This window comes from Cottoperca gobio, chromosome 7 (assembly GCF_900634415.1).
Source record: "Cottoperca gobio chromosome 7, fCotGob3.1, whole genome shotgun sequence".
NCBI lineage: Eukaryota > Metazoa > Chordata > Actinopteri > Perciformes > Bovichtidae > Cottoperca > Cottoperca gobio.
Genome location: NC_041361.1, coordinates 11,532,950 through 11,550,297, shown reverse-complemented (window position 1 = coordinate 11,550,297; position 17,348 = coordinate 11,532,950). Strand labels below are relative to the sequence as shown.

At 40.9% G+C, this 17,348-nt stretch overlaps 1 protein-coding gene across 2 annotated transcripts in view; it reads right to left on the bottom strand.

Moving 5' to 3' along the window:
* Nucleotides 1-17,348, bottom strand: part of cpne5a (copine Va) — a 68,604-nt gene that overhangs the window by 27,543 nt on the left and 23,713 nt on the right. For both annotated transcript variants that reach the window (XM_029435702.1, XM_029435703.1), the window contains 3 exons: nucleotides 6,583-6,646; nucleotides 2,459-2,562; nucleotides 2,121-2,225 (listed from right to left, as the gene is read on the bottom strand). In XM_029435702.1, the coding sequence (XP_029291562.1) occupies nucleotides 2,121-2,225; nucleotides 2,459-2,562; nucleotides 6,583-6,646 (273 nt within the window). The remainder of the gene's footprint in view (nucleotides 1-2,120; nucleotides 2,226-2,458; nucleotides 2,563-6,582; nucleotides 6,647-17,348) is intronic.

Here is a 17,348-nt window from a genome sequence, read left to right as displayed (position 1 = left end):
CAAAGAGTGGAAGAAAAGAAAATATATTTCCAGATCGTGTTGGTAAACTGCCATCAGGGATTTTAATGAAGTGTTAACTAGGGAGTGTTTCTCACAGAAGAGAGAGTTCGACATTGATAGAGTTGCCAGCAGTTTGGGTAAAGCATTTCCCTGCACATGCCAAAGATAGAAAACTAACCTCTTGGGAGGGAGCATATTTTGCAAGTTCCCGAAATAAGTTGGAAGGCGAGAAATTAAATAAGTAAGCCTGAGATAATTCACTGAGAATGAGGAAAGCGCTTCCTCTATTTTTCATTATCTGATAGAAAGATCTGTGGCCGGACCCTCTTCCTCCCATCAGCTGCTGTCAATCATGAGTCTCTGCGTCCAAGAGGAGGCAAGGTGATGGAAAACTGCCCTCTCATCCAGACCTGAACTCATACCGTCTGCGCTTAAAGCATTTCCCCAGAACAGACGTGTGGGATCCATGTAGTGCAGAGAGATAAACAAGAACGGTACTGTTCTCACTTTAAATACTGAAACAACATGTAACACAGCCAGAGAGTCAGATTACAGAGTCAGAGTGAGAGAACAATCAAATCTTCCTCATACTGTTGCGTTAGTCAACGTTAATTTATTCAAATTTAATTTTCTCGCAACTAATGATCATGATCATGAGCAACACTACGACACGATCACGTCTCCTGGAGATACAGATAATTATTTTCCGGATCAATCTTATTTCGGTCCCGGTCTGGAGCACTGCAGGTATGAGTGGAAATGGGAGAGATTTTACTTTCTGATCGCTATTAAAGCTGGATGATTACATGAGATTTGACAGATTAAGAAATGGCCAAAAGACGTGATTCAGGAGAGGAAGTAAACATGATCATTACTGCCTTGGATTTACAAGTAAAAGCTGGGCACGGAGCAATTATGAAGAGCAAAATAGGACGTTTTTATGCACCGGAGCCTCGAGGAGACTCTGTCTCACCTCCTGCCGCTTTGTGTAAAAGGTATCCTTGAGTTTTACCTCTTGTATGTGTAGTCTGCCCTTTTTCCAGGTTTTTATGATAGAAGAATCTATCAAATATTAATATTCTGTTTTCCCATAGTGTAATTTTACTAATGTCTGCTCTGTGCAAATTAAATCTATTGCAGATCTGTGGCTCAATCTATGACGTCTGCATTATCCATAATGTACAAAGGCCTGTGCATTTGATAAATGCCTGAGTCAAATGCAAAGCCTCAGATTCACTGCACATACTCTGAGTTTAGATCCAGGCCAACTGCAATTACTTCAAAGCCATTATATTTTAAAGATAATTTAAAATTTGATTAGCTGGAAGCAGAATCGAACTTGCAGTAGCTCTGCTGTGTAGGTCTTGGAATAGAGTACACGAGTAGATATTTCACAGAAACTACAGGGAGACCCCTACATTTTGCCATCAAAATCCTCAAAGGGAATCTTTCATGGTTTCTTTCATGCTTCCACTCCATCTGTCTGACCCAATTAGCTTCTCCAGGCAGGTGAACAGAGACGGGATCGGAGTGAAGAACCTCGGTTGACACCCAGCGTGGTGGAGAGGGCGAGGTTTGACATGTTCTTTGACGACTTCTACACACTCTCATGGCTGTCTGACACACACACACACACACACACACACACACACACACACACACACACACACACACACACACACACACAGCAGGGCTCCTCTGTAGTTCGAGCCACCTGTCAACATCCATAGAACGATGAGTACAGCCACTCTGCCTCCGCATTTCACTTTCCTTCTCTCGCTCTTATTTTTTTATTTTCCTTCAAAGACAGAGATTGAGATAAGATAGGAGATGCAACTGGAGCAGCCAATCAGAAACTTAAAATACTCTGAAATGACAGGGCAAATTAATGAACAGCCAGGCAAGTTAGCTTTTAGCCTGTAATAATTCTCCATTTCAGCAGCAGATAAAATAACCACAGAAATCAATGTTGTCTAAATGTGACACAACCGAAACCCTTTTGAAATAAATAAACAGCATATTGAAACTGCGCGTGGCTTTGATTTCCAGAGGAAAATCACACTCCATTGAGTATGTGTGAGTGCGCAGAACACTTTATGGTACATCATCATTCATCTTACCTCTCGTAGTCTCCGTTGCAGAGCGCTCTGACAGGGATGGAGAAGGACTGCCACACAGGGTTCAGCGTGTTCTTGACCACTTCAGTCTTGTGGCAGATGGTGAAACTGGAGACGCAGGTCGACAGGGATTTAAAAGAAAATCAATTAATAAATGATTCCCGCTTGGCTTTGAGACCATGTCTGCATGAATTCATCTCTATGTTGCTGAGTTCAAGGGATTTCCATCTAATTCTCTCAACCTTGGTTCACTTCCTCTTTGATCTCCACACCCTCCTACCTGTGTTTGATAGGCGAAAATGAAATACCCACTGAGAGGCAGAAGCTAGAGACAAACTCACGTGCCATCCTCGTTGCTTCTATAGAAGACCATGAAGGGGTCTGACTTTCCAAAGAAGTCCTTTTTATCTAGTTTGTTGGCACAAAATTGCATGGTAGCGTAATCCTACAGACAAAGAATAAAACAGAGTTAGAGAAATGAAAAGACAATGAAGTACCTTGTGAATTCATGCTTCTGCCTCTGTTTGCCTTCCGCTTGTTTCAACATGTTGTGTGCCAAGATATAAAAGCACTGAAGCACCAAATAAAAGCAAAAATGCTGACGGTATCCTAATATGAGAGGGCAAAACCAGAAAGTGGGCACTTGTTTCCAAAACCTGGAAATGCATTCATAACCATTAATTTATTATGCAACTCCTGCATAACAACAGTGGATGGGATAAGGCCTACAAATTAAAAATACTTTGTTGTGATGCATATAATCATAGTAACAGTGTCAGAGACCAAAGAGAGGCACAGAAACGGATTCTAAAACCTGCAAATGGAGGAGGGGGGAGGGGGTGAGTGCAGCTACTGATACATTACCATAACTATATTCATTTATGCAGTATTTCAATGTGCACTGCTATTAAAAGGACAATGAACATGCTCCATAATGCTTTTGGTTCCAGATAGTCTCCCTGTGGTCAAGATATTAGTCTGCATTGACAATAACGAGGCATAGTGGGCACAGACTGGACAGGTAAATGTCCACATGAGAAGAAAATCTGCAGTGAGCGTGAGTCTCAATCATCATATTTTAAAGCATTAGATGTGATACCAGAAGAAATTCATAGACTTCAACTTGGAGAAAGAAGAGCTGTTTTTACCCTATTATACATCTATTATATCTAGTATATCTATTGTATTTTCATTACCCAGTGTCTGTTATTATCTGTGTTTGCACCAATTATACAATATAGGTACAGAGCAATTTTCCAATTTGTGTAGAAGGATACGGATCAGCCAGGGATGTCAAACATATGGCCCGAGGGCCAGAACTGATCAGCCAAAAGGTCCAATCCGGCCCATTGGAAATGTGCCATTAATTCCACATTTTCAATAAAATTTATTACTATGTTACTATGTGTCCGTTGGGGGTTGCGCCGTCCGAATAAGAGTAGCAGGCCCTATGCTGGTTACGCTACTATAGATCTCACATGCTTACGTACAGGCTACATGACACATCGCTGTCAAGTGTAGGTGACTGTTCATGCAGGAGCCGCCGGTTGAGAATGTGTTTGTCATAAAGCAGAAAAATGGAGTGTTAAGTTTAAGGCAGTTCATATGTAAATGAGAAGCCAGTGTCCTTGGTGTGTTCACAGCACATTTCAATGCTCAAGGAATATAATAATCAGACTCATAAGGAAACTTGTCTGTTTTGAATCGAAGCCGAGAGATCAGCGAGATTTCTCTTAATGGTGAACGTTTTGAGAATGTACTTGTAATTCTTTACACTAAAAGGAGGACACATTTTGAAGCATTGTTATTTGTAGGTTACAATGGCTCTACTTGAGACCGACAGGGCTGTAGAACTAAAAGAAGTCTAGAGCTGTGCAGTTTGTACCTGAAGAGGTACTATGGCTTTTCACAAAAACATGTTATTTGCCAAGTTCCCATTGTTGCTTGTGTTGTGGATTTGAAGTTTGCTTAGGTCAGTAATCCAAGCCCTTAAAAATAGAGGCGTACAATAACTGTGCTGCTTAACTCGAACACAGCCTTCACGATTACACTATCGTGGCAACACGGAGCCTTGAGCCTTAAGCCTTCATTAGGCGCAGATAACACATGCCCACAATTTGGTGCCTAGCAGTGTTCTCTCATTAAGCGAGGAAAAAAGGCAGAACATTCATTTCAGCCACTGAGGTTTAAGAGCAGCAGGGGAATGCAGTGTGCAGTGTGCATCTTTCTTTGCATTTCCCTGCTCCACCAAGATATTGCTGCATGGGGTAAGCGGCATAGAGATGGGCACTGTCACTTTCAGAAAGTGGGACTGGTGTTTCAAAGGAATACGACAATGCAGACACTACTTGAAATGACGTTACGTAACGCTTAGGACCTCTTCAGTATCGCAGACTGTAGAGAATCACCAAATAAATCATGAGACGGAGGATTACATGAATCATAAATGAGCAAATTTCCTTTTTATGCTTCACGCATCGCTCCATTCATTTGGTTGTTTATCTATTGTGACCGTAAGCCTCAGGATTGTTATCAATGTGAGGAGCACAAAAAGAGAAAATTAATGAAAATGAAAAATGAAAAAGCTACAGTGATAAATTGAAGAATACTTGCTGCATGGAAATAAATTGTAATATCCTAAATATCAATGGACATTGGGCTTATTGGTGAGTATAGGAATAGTTATAATGAAGTACAAGTGAATAGTAAGCTGGTGAGTATATACTGGACACTCACTCCAGAGAAAGACATGGAAGAACTATCTTCATATGGACTAAACCATATTTGAACACACAGAAATACAACAAACTTTGAACTGCTGTCATATGTTAAGTGCTGTCTGGTTTACTTTACGGATTTAAAATTAGCCAGAGCTGCTACTGGACTGCGAGGATGATCTGAGAGAGAGCCAGCCGCTGCTCAGCATGTCATATGTGCCAGAGTTAACGACAGCCAAGAGGAAGCCTTTGATCCATGCAGAGGCTGTTCTGTCTAATGATACCTGGCAAATCCAACACGAAGGTGAGAGCCAACCCGCCTCTCGGTTAACAGTCCCTGCAGAACTTCCCCAGTCGATTCCCACTCCGCTGATTTCAGTTTCCCCAAACAAGAGCTGCAGTGTTTACCTCAGGCGAAGCAACAACTCAGCTGCCGTCATTTATTGGTCGCAGGTGGATTATAGAATAAACACTATCCAGGTGGAAGGTAGGAATTCCTAACTGCTATAATTCACAGGTGTGGGACTGATACTGACAGCAGGGTCTTGAAATTATTATATTATAGAAAATGCTCGATATACACTAGAATATGTGTTTTCTCTGTACTCAAACATGAGGTATTTCTATTCAGGGTCAAAGTCTGTGTAAACAGGGCAGGTCTGGAGTGACATGTCATGTCTGTGTCCCGCTAATAGAGTCTGGGAGAAAGGAAATTGTCGTTTGTACCAGTAATGATAATTTGCATTTATATTACAAAACCGCTTGTTGGAGTGGTGCTTTGCAGTGATTATGCTTACTTCTATCATTGCAGATCCACTGCACCTGATGACTCACAGCAGCACTTTAATGACTGCGCTTGCGTCAATCCAGCAAGACCAAAATCAGTAATGGTTATCATGGCAGTTTTTATTATGAGGGTGGTTTATCGGTTTCACTGTAATTGGGGACTGGAGTTGGTTTATTTGTCAGGAAATAAATGCTGCTATTAGTAAAACTTCCTCGATGTCAGGTCCAACTACTGTGAAACCAGGTGTTCTTTTTCTCAACATGTATGAGCCGTTAGATGCTGACATGCATTATGATATCATAAAGCATTCAAACAGTAGTTGCAGCTCAATGGCTTGCTTTATAGCCTCCGAGGGAGGCCAGTTGTTCTGGCCAATAAGTCTTGCTACTTTGCTGCACTGGCAGCAGTATAATGCGATTATTTACTATCTTCATTTAGCAGTGCAGAGAGAAAGCCAATGGGCATTAGTGGGCACAGTTTATTAACGAAGATTCATGGATTAACACGTAACACATCGGAGGAGAAGTGATTGGAATAAAGGCGAGCTCATTAAGTAGCTATTCAGACGCATAGCATTTTCACTATGTACACAATTTCCAAAGGAAAAATGCTTTTGCATAGTGACATGGCGTATCCTGCTGGTTTAATAGGGCAGTTATGACACTATTTATCAAACTGAAGTCAAGGCTATTAAACAAGCCGCTTCACTTCAGCAGGTTTGTGAACATCGCTATATGCATTGTGTGACTTACACAACAAGCATCTCCCTACAGTGTGTCACATACAATTTCACAGTGACATGCTGTAATCAGCCACAGTGAATATGTTCAATTGAACTTTAATGTACCATTTTTAAACGGCCCATTTCAAATTAGATCAGTGAACATTGCAAAACATTTATTATGACACCTACACTGAAAGCAAATTACAAAATACACAGGTTAAACCCATTTAGACTTACTCTGCAGTTCCCCAGCTCCTCGGCAGACAAGATAATGGTCCCACATTTCTTCCCAGGTATGCCACTGTGGAAACAAATAGAAATCATTCACTCTTAAGTCAAACATTATTTAAAGCACAATGTTAAAGACCCACTCTATTATTTTGTTGAGAAGCAACTGTGTGAATTTTGCAAAACCCACAAGTCATTCAATGAAGTAAACTGCACACACCTACGATCTAAACTTCTCATGGAGGTCGATAGAGGGGAAGATTGTAGCAAAGTTATTTTAGCAGCATTAACCATTGTTGGCGAGTCCATTTTGAAAGTGGGCTAAATGACACCTGAGGAGCAGTGACTCACTTTTACGCCACATTTTTGGGAGTATAGCAGACACTTAAATAATGCGTTCTCTACAGTCACACTTTTCTCTTAAGGCTGACCTTACCTAGTTACCTCTGCTCTCTGGTTACATTTAAATACACCATTTACAATGTCAGGTAACGGGACATTAGCTGTATGTAAAGTTACATTCTCTGATGTCACTTGAACATTTTAAAAGGTTGTACTTACAGTATGTAAGTGTATTTATTTACATAAAATGCTTTAATCCTATAACACAGTGCAGAATGTGACATCAGAGTGACAGTCTGACAGCTGTAATGAGCACATTATTCTGTTTCACCACTGTAACTGAATTAAAAACAAGTTATAAATACTGGCTCTTGGGTTTGTTTAGTACAATGTGGAACAAAACTGCTGAGACACAAAAGTCCTCTGATCCGCGGTTTCCCGCTCCAGCAGATGATCAAGACATCGTAGCACAAGAGAGCCTCCCTGCGTGTCGGTGTTTATACGCTTCATCTCTTCAGTAGCTTGCCAACCCGATGGTGCTAACAAAAATAGAGACAGAGTGGTTCCAGAGTTTGACCTAAATGTTTTTTTGTCTGTACTTTTTTTAAATGAAATTTTCCAATCTCTCCCAACTCTCTGCATCCACCGAAGCTATGCGAAGAAGGCAGGGTCCATTCCACTCAACACAGAGCAAGACAGCATATCTCCTTTCCAATCATACAGGGGCTCTCCAGATGCTGACACTCCTCTCATCTTTCCGGATGAAGAAGGAAATTACACAGGAGTCCCACTGTGGCCTTAGCTGGGGAGCAACCAATTGAAGGTCAGACATGCTGCAGATCCTCATCAACCTGTGACAGCTGATATGACTGGCAGTAATACTGGATTCCATACTGCAACATTGGAGGCGGGCTTTGACTACAGCAGCAGATGCTTGCATTATTTACAAAGTACTGGGTATGCCAGGGGACCTATTAAGAGATATAGCGTGTTTCCCTTCTGCTTATCTGCATGTGCAGGAAGTGTTTGCAAGAGATATAGGATGTTTCCATTAACCTTTACTGGCCTCTCTCAAGTTTCCCAGGCCCATAAGACATCCAGTTTAATGCTCCATAAAAGCTACCCTGACGATCAACTTTGATCAATACCTTCATTAAAATCCACTGACCAAAAGGTTGGAAATGTTGCATATCCACCAGCACGTGCAAGAGAACTTTCAAAGTTTCAGCATTTACAGTTTTTTACAATTGCTAAAACACTAAACCCCATTCTCTGAACCAAATCATCAGTTGCCTAAACCCATTTGTCGAATCAACCACTCTTTTAGCAAAACCCTAAACAAGTTCAAGTAGTTAGACACTATTTGCAAAACTCTAAACACATTCTCCCTTACTTTAAAACACAATTCCCACTGTGATGCACATGTGTTGCAAAATGCTAAACACAGGCAGCAAACGTTGAACACAACTACAATACAGTTGTCATCGTTTAAACACAACGACTCAAAACTGTTCACACTCGTTTCTAATGATGTGATCAACCGATTTAACACACTATATAAGCAAGTTCAGAGTGCACATGTGAATACCGACAATGGATAAAAACATTTTGAGAGGCAGAGGAGGAAGAATACGAGTAAGAGGTGGTGTGCCAAGAGGAAGATATCAAGGCCGGGGAAGAACCAGAACAGTAATTTCAGATGCAATCCGGGCAACGGTCACAGACCATGTTGTTGTTCACGGCTTGACAATGAGGGAAGCAGGACACAGAGTAGATTCTCTGTGGCCACCATCGTAAGAGCATTCAGAGAAGAACACAGGTACAGTTAGAGATTGTTTGAATTTGATTCTTTGGAAAGGGCCCATGAATACATTTTTGTAGATGAAGCAGGGTTCAATCTGAGGAGAAGGAGAGGCAGGAACATAATTGGCCAACGGGCCATTGTGGAAGTCGCTGGCCAGCGTGGTGGCAATGTCACCCTTTGTGCGGCCATAAGTAACATGCAACCCTGGGGCCTTACAACACCGAGCATCTTCTCACATATCTGAGTGGTCTTCGGGATTTTCTGATTGATCGTGAGCAGCAGGTTCAGGCTGGTCATCCTATTTATATTGTAGTTTGGGACAATGTCAACTTTCACCGTGTAGTCCGTATACGTGAATGGTTCAACATCAACCAGCGCTTCATAAATGTTTGCCTTCCACCATATAGCCCATTCCTCAACCCAATAGAGGCGCGTGGCGCTGGAGGGTCTGTGACCAGAACCCCTACACCAGGGTAAACCTCCTACAGGCAATGGCATTTCAAGAGAAAGAGAAAACACTGCGTGTGATGTAAATAAAGTCCTCTGGTCGGACACAGCACAAAGGCGTGATGCTGCTGAGGCAGAATGAATCATACGTTGATGTTTTTTGCAGTTGGTTTTGTAAAGTGCTTTTCATTTACCTGTAATGTGCTTTACATTTACCTGTAATGTGCTTTTCATTTACCTGTAATGTGCTTTACATTTACCTGTAATGTGCTTTACATTTACCTGTAATGTGCTTTTCATTTACGTATGAAGTTTTCTTTGTTATTTGTATAAGTTGGGATAATTGTACTTTTGTTTAGTTTTGCAAAAATGTGTTAATTTACAATAAAACTAAATCAAACTACATGCACTGGATGCAGTGTTTTAATTTAATTGTATGTAGTGTCTAATGAATGCTCTGTAGGTGCATGATCCGAAAGCATTGTTTGATTTGTACCAGAGGAGTCTGTGGTTTTGTGAATGTATCTTGAATTTTGTGTTTTGTGTTTAAAGTTTTGAGAAAATGGGTGAAGGTTTCAAGAAATGTGTTTTAGCAATCATAAAAAACTGTAATGGAACAAAATTTACAATGAAACCATCCCACTCTGAAAGGGCGGGCACTTTTCATTTCTCAGTCTCTACAACCTAGCTCCATGGAGACCAATCTCAATGTGAATTGGCTGTCCTTGAATTATTGATGTTTCACTCCAAGTCGCTACCGTGCAGTTTGAAGACAGCTCAAAGAGCCAGTAAAGCCTTCACCGATGAGGCCAGTAAACCCTGCCCACTCCACAGGTCAAGTTATCTCCCTCGGGTCATGATATAGACCGATACTCCTTTCAAGATGGGAAATTAGATCCAGTGAAATATCAGCTCCAGATACGTTAAGATGCACCACCCTGCTCTAATCTCTGCTGCAGAGGCGAGAGCAGGTACCAAAAGGGCAATGGTCTTTTAAATTAGACATGCATTATTGAATGCGGCATTTCTTCTGACAATGACTAGTTAACGTGAAGAGCAAGAAAAACACTAAGTGGATAAATACAGTTCCTGTCGTTTATCTGAGCCACAAGACTTCCTTTTTGCTGCCCAGACTGACGATTTTTCTGTTAGTTCCAACAGCTTGCTGTACTTTCTTCTGGTGAACAAGGCCTACTCTCTGATGCTGTGGGTAACTGACAGGCTTTAATCAGTTGGTCATGTAAATGTCTTTCATATTTGTCTCCCCTGATTCTGCCGCTGCTGCCCAACAAATTTAGATATTAAAACTACAACAGTCAAGCAGCGTAAGGCTGTTTTGTGATGTTTAACAGGATCCATGGATAGTTATCAAATTATAGCATACATTTTATTATTATTTGTTTTTATACTGTAGCATAACAAATTCATAATCAAGGGCATTAATAATTATAAGTTGGTCAAGTTTAGACTTACATCAACAGTTGTTGGTATTAAGATGCATTAGGTTAGAGGAGAGCAGAAGATTTATAAAATGAGCTTTGTTTATATCAGTGGTCCCCAAACTAAGGCCCGCGGGCCGGATACGGCCCACCTCCACATTTGGCCCGGCCCCCTGAACAATACCAGAGACGCATTATGATTATTTTTTCAGTCTGGCCTCGCGAATCCTAGACTAGCCCCTGTCAAATAGAACGGAATAATGGCGAAAAGGTTAGGTAAGAGAAAAATGTATTCAGAATGCAGGGTATTTAACCTGCAGTGGTCAAACGATTCTTTTTTTGTTCAATGCAAAGAAAAGGCTGTTTGTCTCATCTGTCTGGCATTTTTAACAGACGTGACAGAAATGCTGAACAGCCTTAACTTGCAGCTACAAGGCCAGGGGGAACTCATTTGCGACATGTATTCTCACATAAAAGCATTTGAGGTGAAACTTGCGCTGCTTTTGGAACAAGTGAAACTTAATTTTTTCTGTGAAGAACCCAGAGAGGGTGATTTGGTTATTATTTATTTCACAAATAGTATTATTTATTTCCTGACTTTCTTTTCTGTGAAGATCCCAGAAAGGGTTATTAATATTTGGTTATGTGTGGCTTTCTGGAAAACAATAAATGTTTACGTTTAGGCACCCCTGCGATCGTCACACTTTTTCTGTTACAAACTGACCCCGGCCCCCATCAGAGAAGGGAAAAGTTATGTGGCCCTCACAGGAAAAAGTTTGGGGACCCCTGGTTTATATCAACTGAGATTAGTTACTTGACACCACGCGATGCATGCTGGGTAGTAAGCACAACTTGAGTCTCCATCATTGTTACTCGTTCCCTTGGTCCTCCAAGGGTCCCTCTCACAGAAATCCACTTGAGTTTTCACAGTATTGGAAGTTAACGAGAGCCTGTTAAACCACTATTTCAATTGTTTATGTTTTTAGTGACCCTCTGAGCTTTCCTCTACTCGCACTATCGGACAAGAAAATCCACTTTATCACAAGAAATATCAAAGTCAAGTCAAGTTATATTGCATATTTACTAAGCAAAGTAATGCTCTCCAAAGCATGCGGAGCCACACTTCTGGGCAGGCTGCAAGAATAGTAAAATTGGAATATGGTACATTTCATCCGACACATCCATACTGTGCAAGAGATACAGGGTCTCTTTATATTATGTACTGAAACATGTTTTTTTATCAATCATAGATTACTTGAAGGCCCTGTCACACATATCCGTATGGCAGAAACGTATGCCGGCGCATACGAAATATCGGCAATATATTGATATAAATTAAGGGTAAATTGTGATCGTTTGAAGGACGCAGACAATACGCCGAACACGCCAGACATACGGCCCTGTCACACAGTTACGTATGACAGAAACATGCCGGCGTATATGAAAATTAGCTAAATATGTGTCAGAGTCCAAATACGTCCAACTTCTCCACAGCGGTGTTGTAGCTGACGTATACATAACGAATACATAACTAATTATTATACGCATGTCAAACATTGATAGCGTATCACTTACTTATTTAAAACGTATCAGAGCGTCTGGCCAACGCAGCTGGAAAAGTGCCATCTGGTTCACGTCATGCTGATGCTGGAGAACGGCTAACATGCTGAACGCTAGCTGTACTGTAGAAACACATTTAATAAGTTACTCCGTCGTCAGGCATCATCTTAACATAGGGTAGGAATAGGGTATCCACTCGTTATCAATAAACTGGCTGTAGGGATTCACCGTCAGCCGACGTAGCCTATATCTAACGTACCTCTAACGTAGTCACGTACGTATTCACGTACTATTCATTTACGTATTCTGTATTCACGTATGTCTAACGTCACGTAACGTCTGCATATCTTATGAAGCACGCGTCGGGTACGTCCGGTAATTTTAAACATGCTCAAAACATCAGCGTTCAACAACGCACCCCAGCGTAACACAGTGAGCTCTTAACGAACACTACTTATACCTTACCTTATATCAACGTACACCAGCGTGTTGCCCATATTTTATATACGACATATTTGTGTATACGTTATGCATTCATTGGGCATTCGTCTGATACATTTTGTATTAGTAAGTAATACTCTATTAACAGGTTAGACATGCATATCTGTATACATTCACTTTTCCAATCTGATGAAAAGTTGGACGTATCTGGACTCTGACAAATTTTCGTATGCCATACGGATATGTGTGACAGGGACCTTGAAGAGTAGAAATGTAAGCACTCATGCTATTATTAAAATACTTCATTTATTTAAGAATTAAAGCAATTTACAGTAACAATAGTAAAGAACAGATCACTGTGCAGAAGCAATAATGACAACTAAATGAAGTGAAGTGCAGAACAGTGAGTGGAGTTTTGATAAGGTGGACTTGTGCAGAGAAGACCGACGACAGCCTTTTATCGTCCATGGCTTCTGTGCTGCCAGTGAATGATTAATGTGACATAATAAAAGCATTAAGGCTTCCACTATTTGAGCAATGCAGGTGAGTAGTGACTGCACAAACAGCATTCTAATTAGCTATGAAACTTTACACCATTCACAATTTTCCAGAATTAATCTAGTCACTTACAGGCTTCCCTTGGCACTCAACAGACAGTGTGCCATATGGGCCTGACCAATCCAATGGCAGTCTGGGATGTGTATCGGCATTGCTTGAAAATCTCAGTGGGCTTAATATTTACAGTCAGATTATCATCATGTCAGTGAGGCTACATCCTCTGCTGTCCCTCCTTCTCAACAGAAACCCACAGGATCAAACAAATCTTCATAAAGGAAACAAACAAGGAGAGGCAGAAACTGAAACAGGGACCGTGTAGCCGAGTGGCTTCCTTTGCACAGAGAGAAATTAGAGGAAGAAGTGCTGTCATGCTCTTCGCTCACACTGAAACAAAGTTAGACACAGCTGTTTTGACAGATCCTCTGCTTGATCAACTGAATGGAAAGAGATCAAGCAGCATATTTCATCATCACTACAATTGCGTAGTCAAAGTTTCCGATACGGCTGTTCTGCTGAATACCAATGAGAATATCTCTTTTTCTGCGGGAAACACATTCGAGTCATGTATTCCTCTAAAAAACAAGCTTCAAAGATCATTGCGCATGACACATTTTATTATGGATATTCAGACTCAATGTATGGCCTCTATAATTTCCCATCTAGAGGCAGTTGCCGTCATGAGATGGTGATTCACAATGCCTGTATTCTCCATTACCTATCAGTGCGATGGTGGGGTGGATAGAGGTTGGTGAGATTAAAGTCCGAAGAGGGAGAAGGAAGCAATTGTTGATGCCGTTCACATTAGGTCATTAGGATGAGGAATGGTCTTGATATTTAACAACGCTGCAACGTGTCATGCATATGAGAGTGGGGGAAGGTTATCTGCTCAACAATATGACTGAAAGCCCAAGAGGAAGAGCATTTTTTTTTTTTCACACTGCAGATGTTGCAGGGTGGGTCTACGTATTTTACTACAAGACAAAATGACTGCAGTGTAACCATGCTGAGAATATTGTTACACACCTGGGGATAAACAAATTAGAACATATCATTTGGGAAGGTAGATTGCAACAAGACACTAAATCTTTCTCACTTTTTCTTTCACTGCACGAAAGAATAATTTCAGGGTGGATTGCCATAGTTGAATCTCTGTGGTCGACAAGGGGATAAGGGTAAATAAACACATCGAACTGGTTTGAGTCAAAGGCTGATAATCTGGCTTTGTGCCACTGTAAACATTTGGGGCAGTGGGCAGATCACAGTTGAACAGAATTATACAAGGTTGCCAAACCTCTGTGGGTTCAAATGGGATAATACCCCTAATCCCCTTAATCTTCATACACACGATAAACATCCATAATCCCTCACCTCACCAGGATAAAACAGCAACAAAAAAAGATGATGAAAAGTGCACCGGTTAATTTGAGAGAACATCAAAATACCTAACTGTCGTTCTGAGAGAGGAAAAAGAAAGCAGCTTCCTACTGGTGCTGCAAGAGGAGCTGGTGTTTGTGTTTGGAGCAGGTAGCTACAGGCAGCCTGCGCTAAGCTCTTTGAAGCTCTGTTAGAATGAGCACAAAGCAAGTAAATAGGGCAAAAAAATGCAATGCTTAAAATGTCAGAGGAATATACAAAACAACCAAGAGTGAAGAATGTGATTTTACCAGTGGAAACGAGGTGCAAGACATGAAAACACATTGTCACCAACATGTCATCCTTTTGCCATCTTTTGTTATTTAACCTATTGATTCACTGGATACGTAAGGTCTCCTACTGACACATAATTACCATTATCACAACCTCCATGAGTGAAACTAATCCTATTATTTATGGGAATTCTGTTCGCTGTTATGTAATTATGACACTTAATATGAAATACGATTACATTTATTATGCACTTCATTGTAGTATTGATGTAATGAGAGTGTTTTGATTATATAAATGTTGGTACAGCCTGTAATCACGGTAACAATGTTTGATTTATTGTGATTCTACACAAATGAGGCATTCATTAACCACCTGCAAGCAAACAATGGCTTGTTTTGACAGAGAAAAAGAGGATTAGGAGAAGTTGTCAATCAGAAAGAAACTTTCTCTCTCGGGCTAAATCCCAAAACTACTCAAAGTCATGACAGCGAGTTCACTTCCTACCCTTGTGCTCTCTCCTGCCAACAAGAAAATCCTTCTCCAAGCCCTTAACAAGCCCATTTCAATTTCCCCCCCGGCAAGAACAGAACAACCCTGTCTATCAGAGGCCAAAAGAGATGACCAATTCTCTTTGTTAATACAGAATTACACTTATGATGGCAGTCACATTTCATCCCACTTTCCCACATGAACATTTCAACGTGCTTGACATTAAATCATAGAGTGATTCTCGTCTACCATATTCCAGCTGTGTCACAGGGCAGCGCCACCTTCGGCCCCCTCACCTGGTGCTGCACAGCGAGTAATGGAATTCATACCATGTTACACTGGGACGCCCTGACCTCCTTTGTGGTGTTTACTGCGGACTACAGATTGCAATCTGCTTGCCGACAGATCGTTTTCGGCTGCTGAATAGATTAACAACATAGGAGTGTTAAAGTAGGGCAGCAGAGCGCTCGTTCAAAGGCTCTCGGGGTGCTTTCTCACCTTTCCTTCAGATAACACCCCGTGCCCATGACAGAAATTAACTCTGCCTGCTCTAAGTGCAAAACAAATCAGCTATAAGCTTATCCACAGAGTAAAAACCTTGTCTGCCCTTGCACCTGAGGCATCCATTATTAGTGTGAGAACAAAAATCTATTGACTTATTATCCACAGAACTTTATAAACCAAGACCCTTAACAGCATTAAATGAACAGTTTCTTTTCATGGCAGAAAAAGGGGATATTTTTTTGGTTTTGTGTGACGCCAAAGTCCTTGAAGAGTCATAAACAGAGCAATTATTTTCTACAAGAGCTGAGCTGCTGAGAGGTGAGACTTTTGCCTCCAACGACACCAGAATGGTACACAATAAATCCCTGTTTCACCAGACAAAAAAGGTTCTTTTAGAATCAGTACCGTTGGGGTTTTCCTCACCTACTGTAAGCCGAAATACACATTATTAGAGAGGGACCCTTGTTAGTGTTCAACCTTGGAGCCCAAATTGGCTCTTAGCGAGGCAGCAGAAAGCTCTAATTGTGTGTGATGTCCAGAGGAAGAAGATGATGATTACTGTAAGCCATCTAAAACACTTCACCTCCCAGTTAAGGAATAAAGGAAAACACAGAGCCTAACAGGCAACAACAACTTTTTCCATACAGTACTTAGATTAAAATGATTTTTAGTTTCTCCAAAAAATGAACTTCTCTCACTCCCACTCATTATTTAAATCTGCAATTTTTCCATCTCTGAGGGATTGCTGCAGTGTAGCACCAAGTCAGCTTTAAAAGCAGTGTGAGTCTGTGAAGTCGAGATGAGACAAGTGATGCCTTGTGCTTCGGAGTAAACTTGACAGGTGAGTCATACAACTCTGCTACTTGACACAGCAAGACATTTTAAAGCTGTATCTGACCTTTTTATATACATTCTGATTGTTGGGTGGCGTTGTATTTTGGAATATCTAACTGACCGCTCGCTAAACCCCTCCCCCAAGCAGAGACTGTCCAATCATAGTTAAGTATTGGTAACTGGGCAGGGCAGGTTTGTCAAGCTTTGGATTTCTCCAATTGTTGGAACAGTGTGCACGGGACTGTAGTAAGAGTGTTACTTGGATGGTGTTTGGATGATGGCGTCTTGAAGTTTAGCCTTTCTAAAATCCATAACACAAGAGTGCGCCCCAAATCAGTGATTCTCAAAATTAGTGATGATATTGTTCCACTTTTTCATGACAGCACTGAAGTCAAAGTGGGATTTGTTTTTATTCAGTGAGAAAGAAAAGTACAGAGCATGAAAGGGAACAGTACAGTGCAGCTTACTACTGTGTGTAATATAAAGCAAGTACAAGCTAAACTTGTAAAATGCAATCTCACGAAACACCAGAACTCAAAGAACAACCGCAGAGTTGAATCCACACCTCACACTCAGTGTCAACAAATATGAAACATTATAGGTTTCACAGATGTAGTATTTATTGTTTTGATATTATATTAGATCGCATTACATCGTACTGTATTCAATACTTTGTCTAAAATTAAATTATACTGAGCAAAAAAGATGCT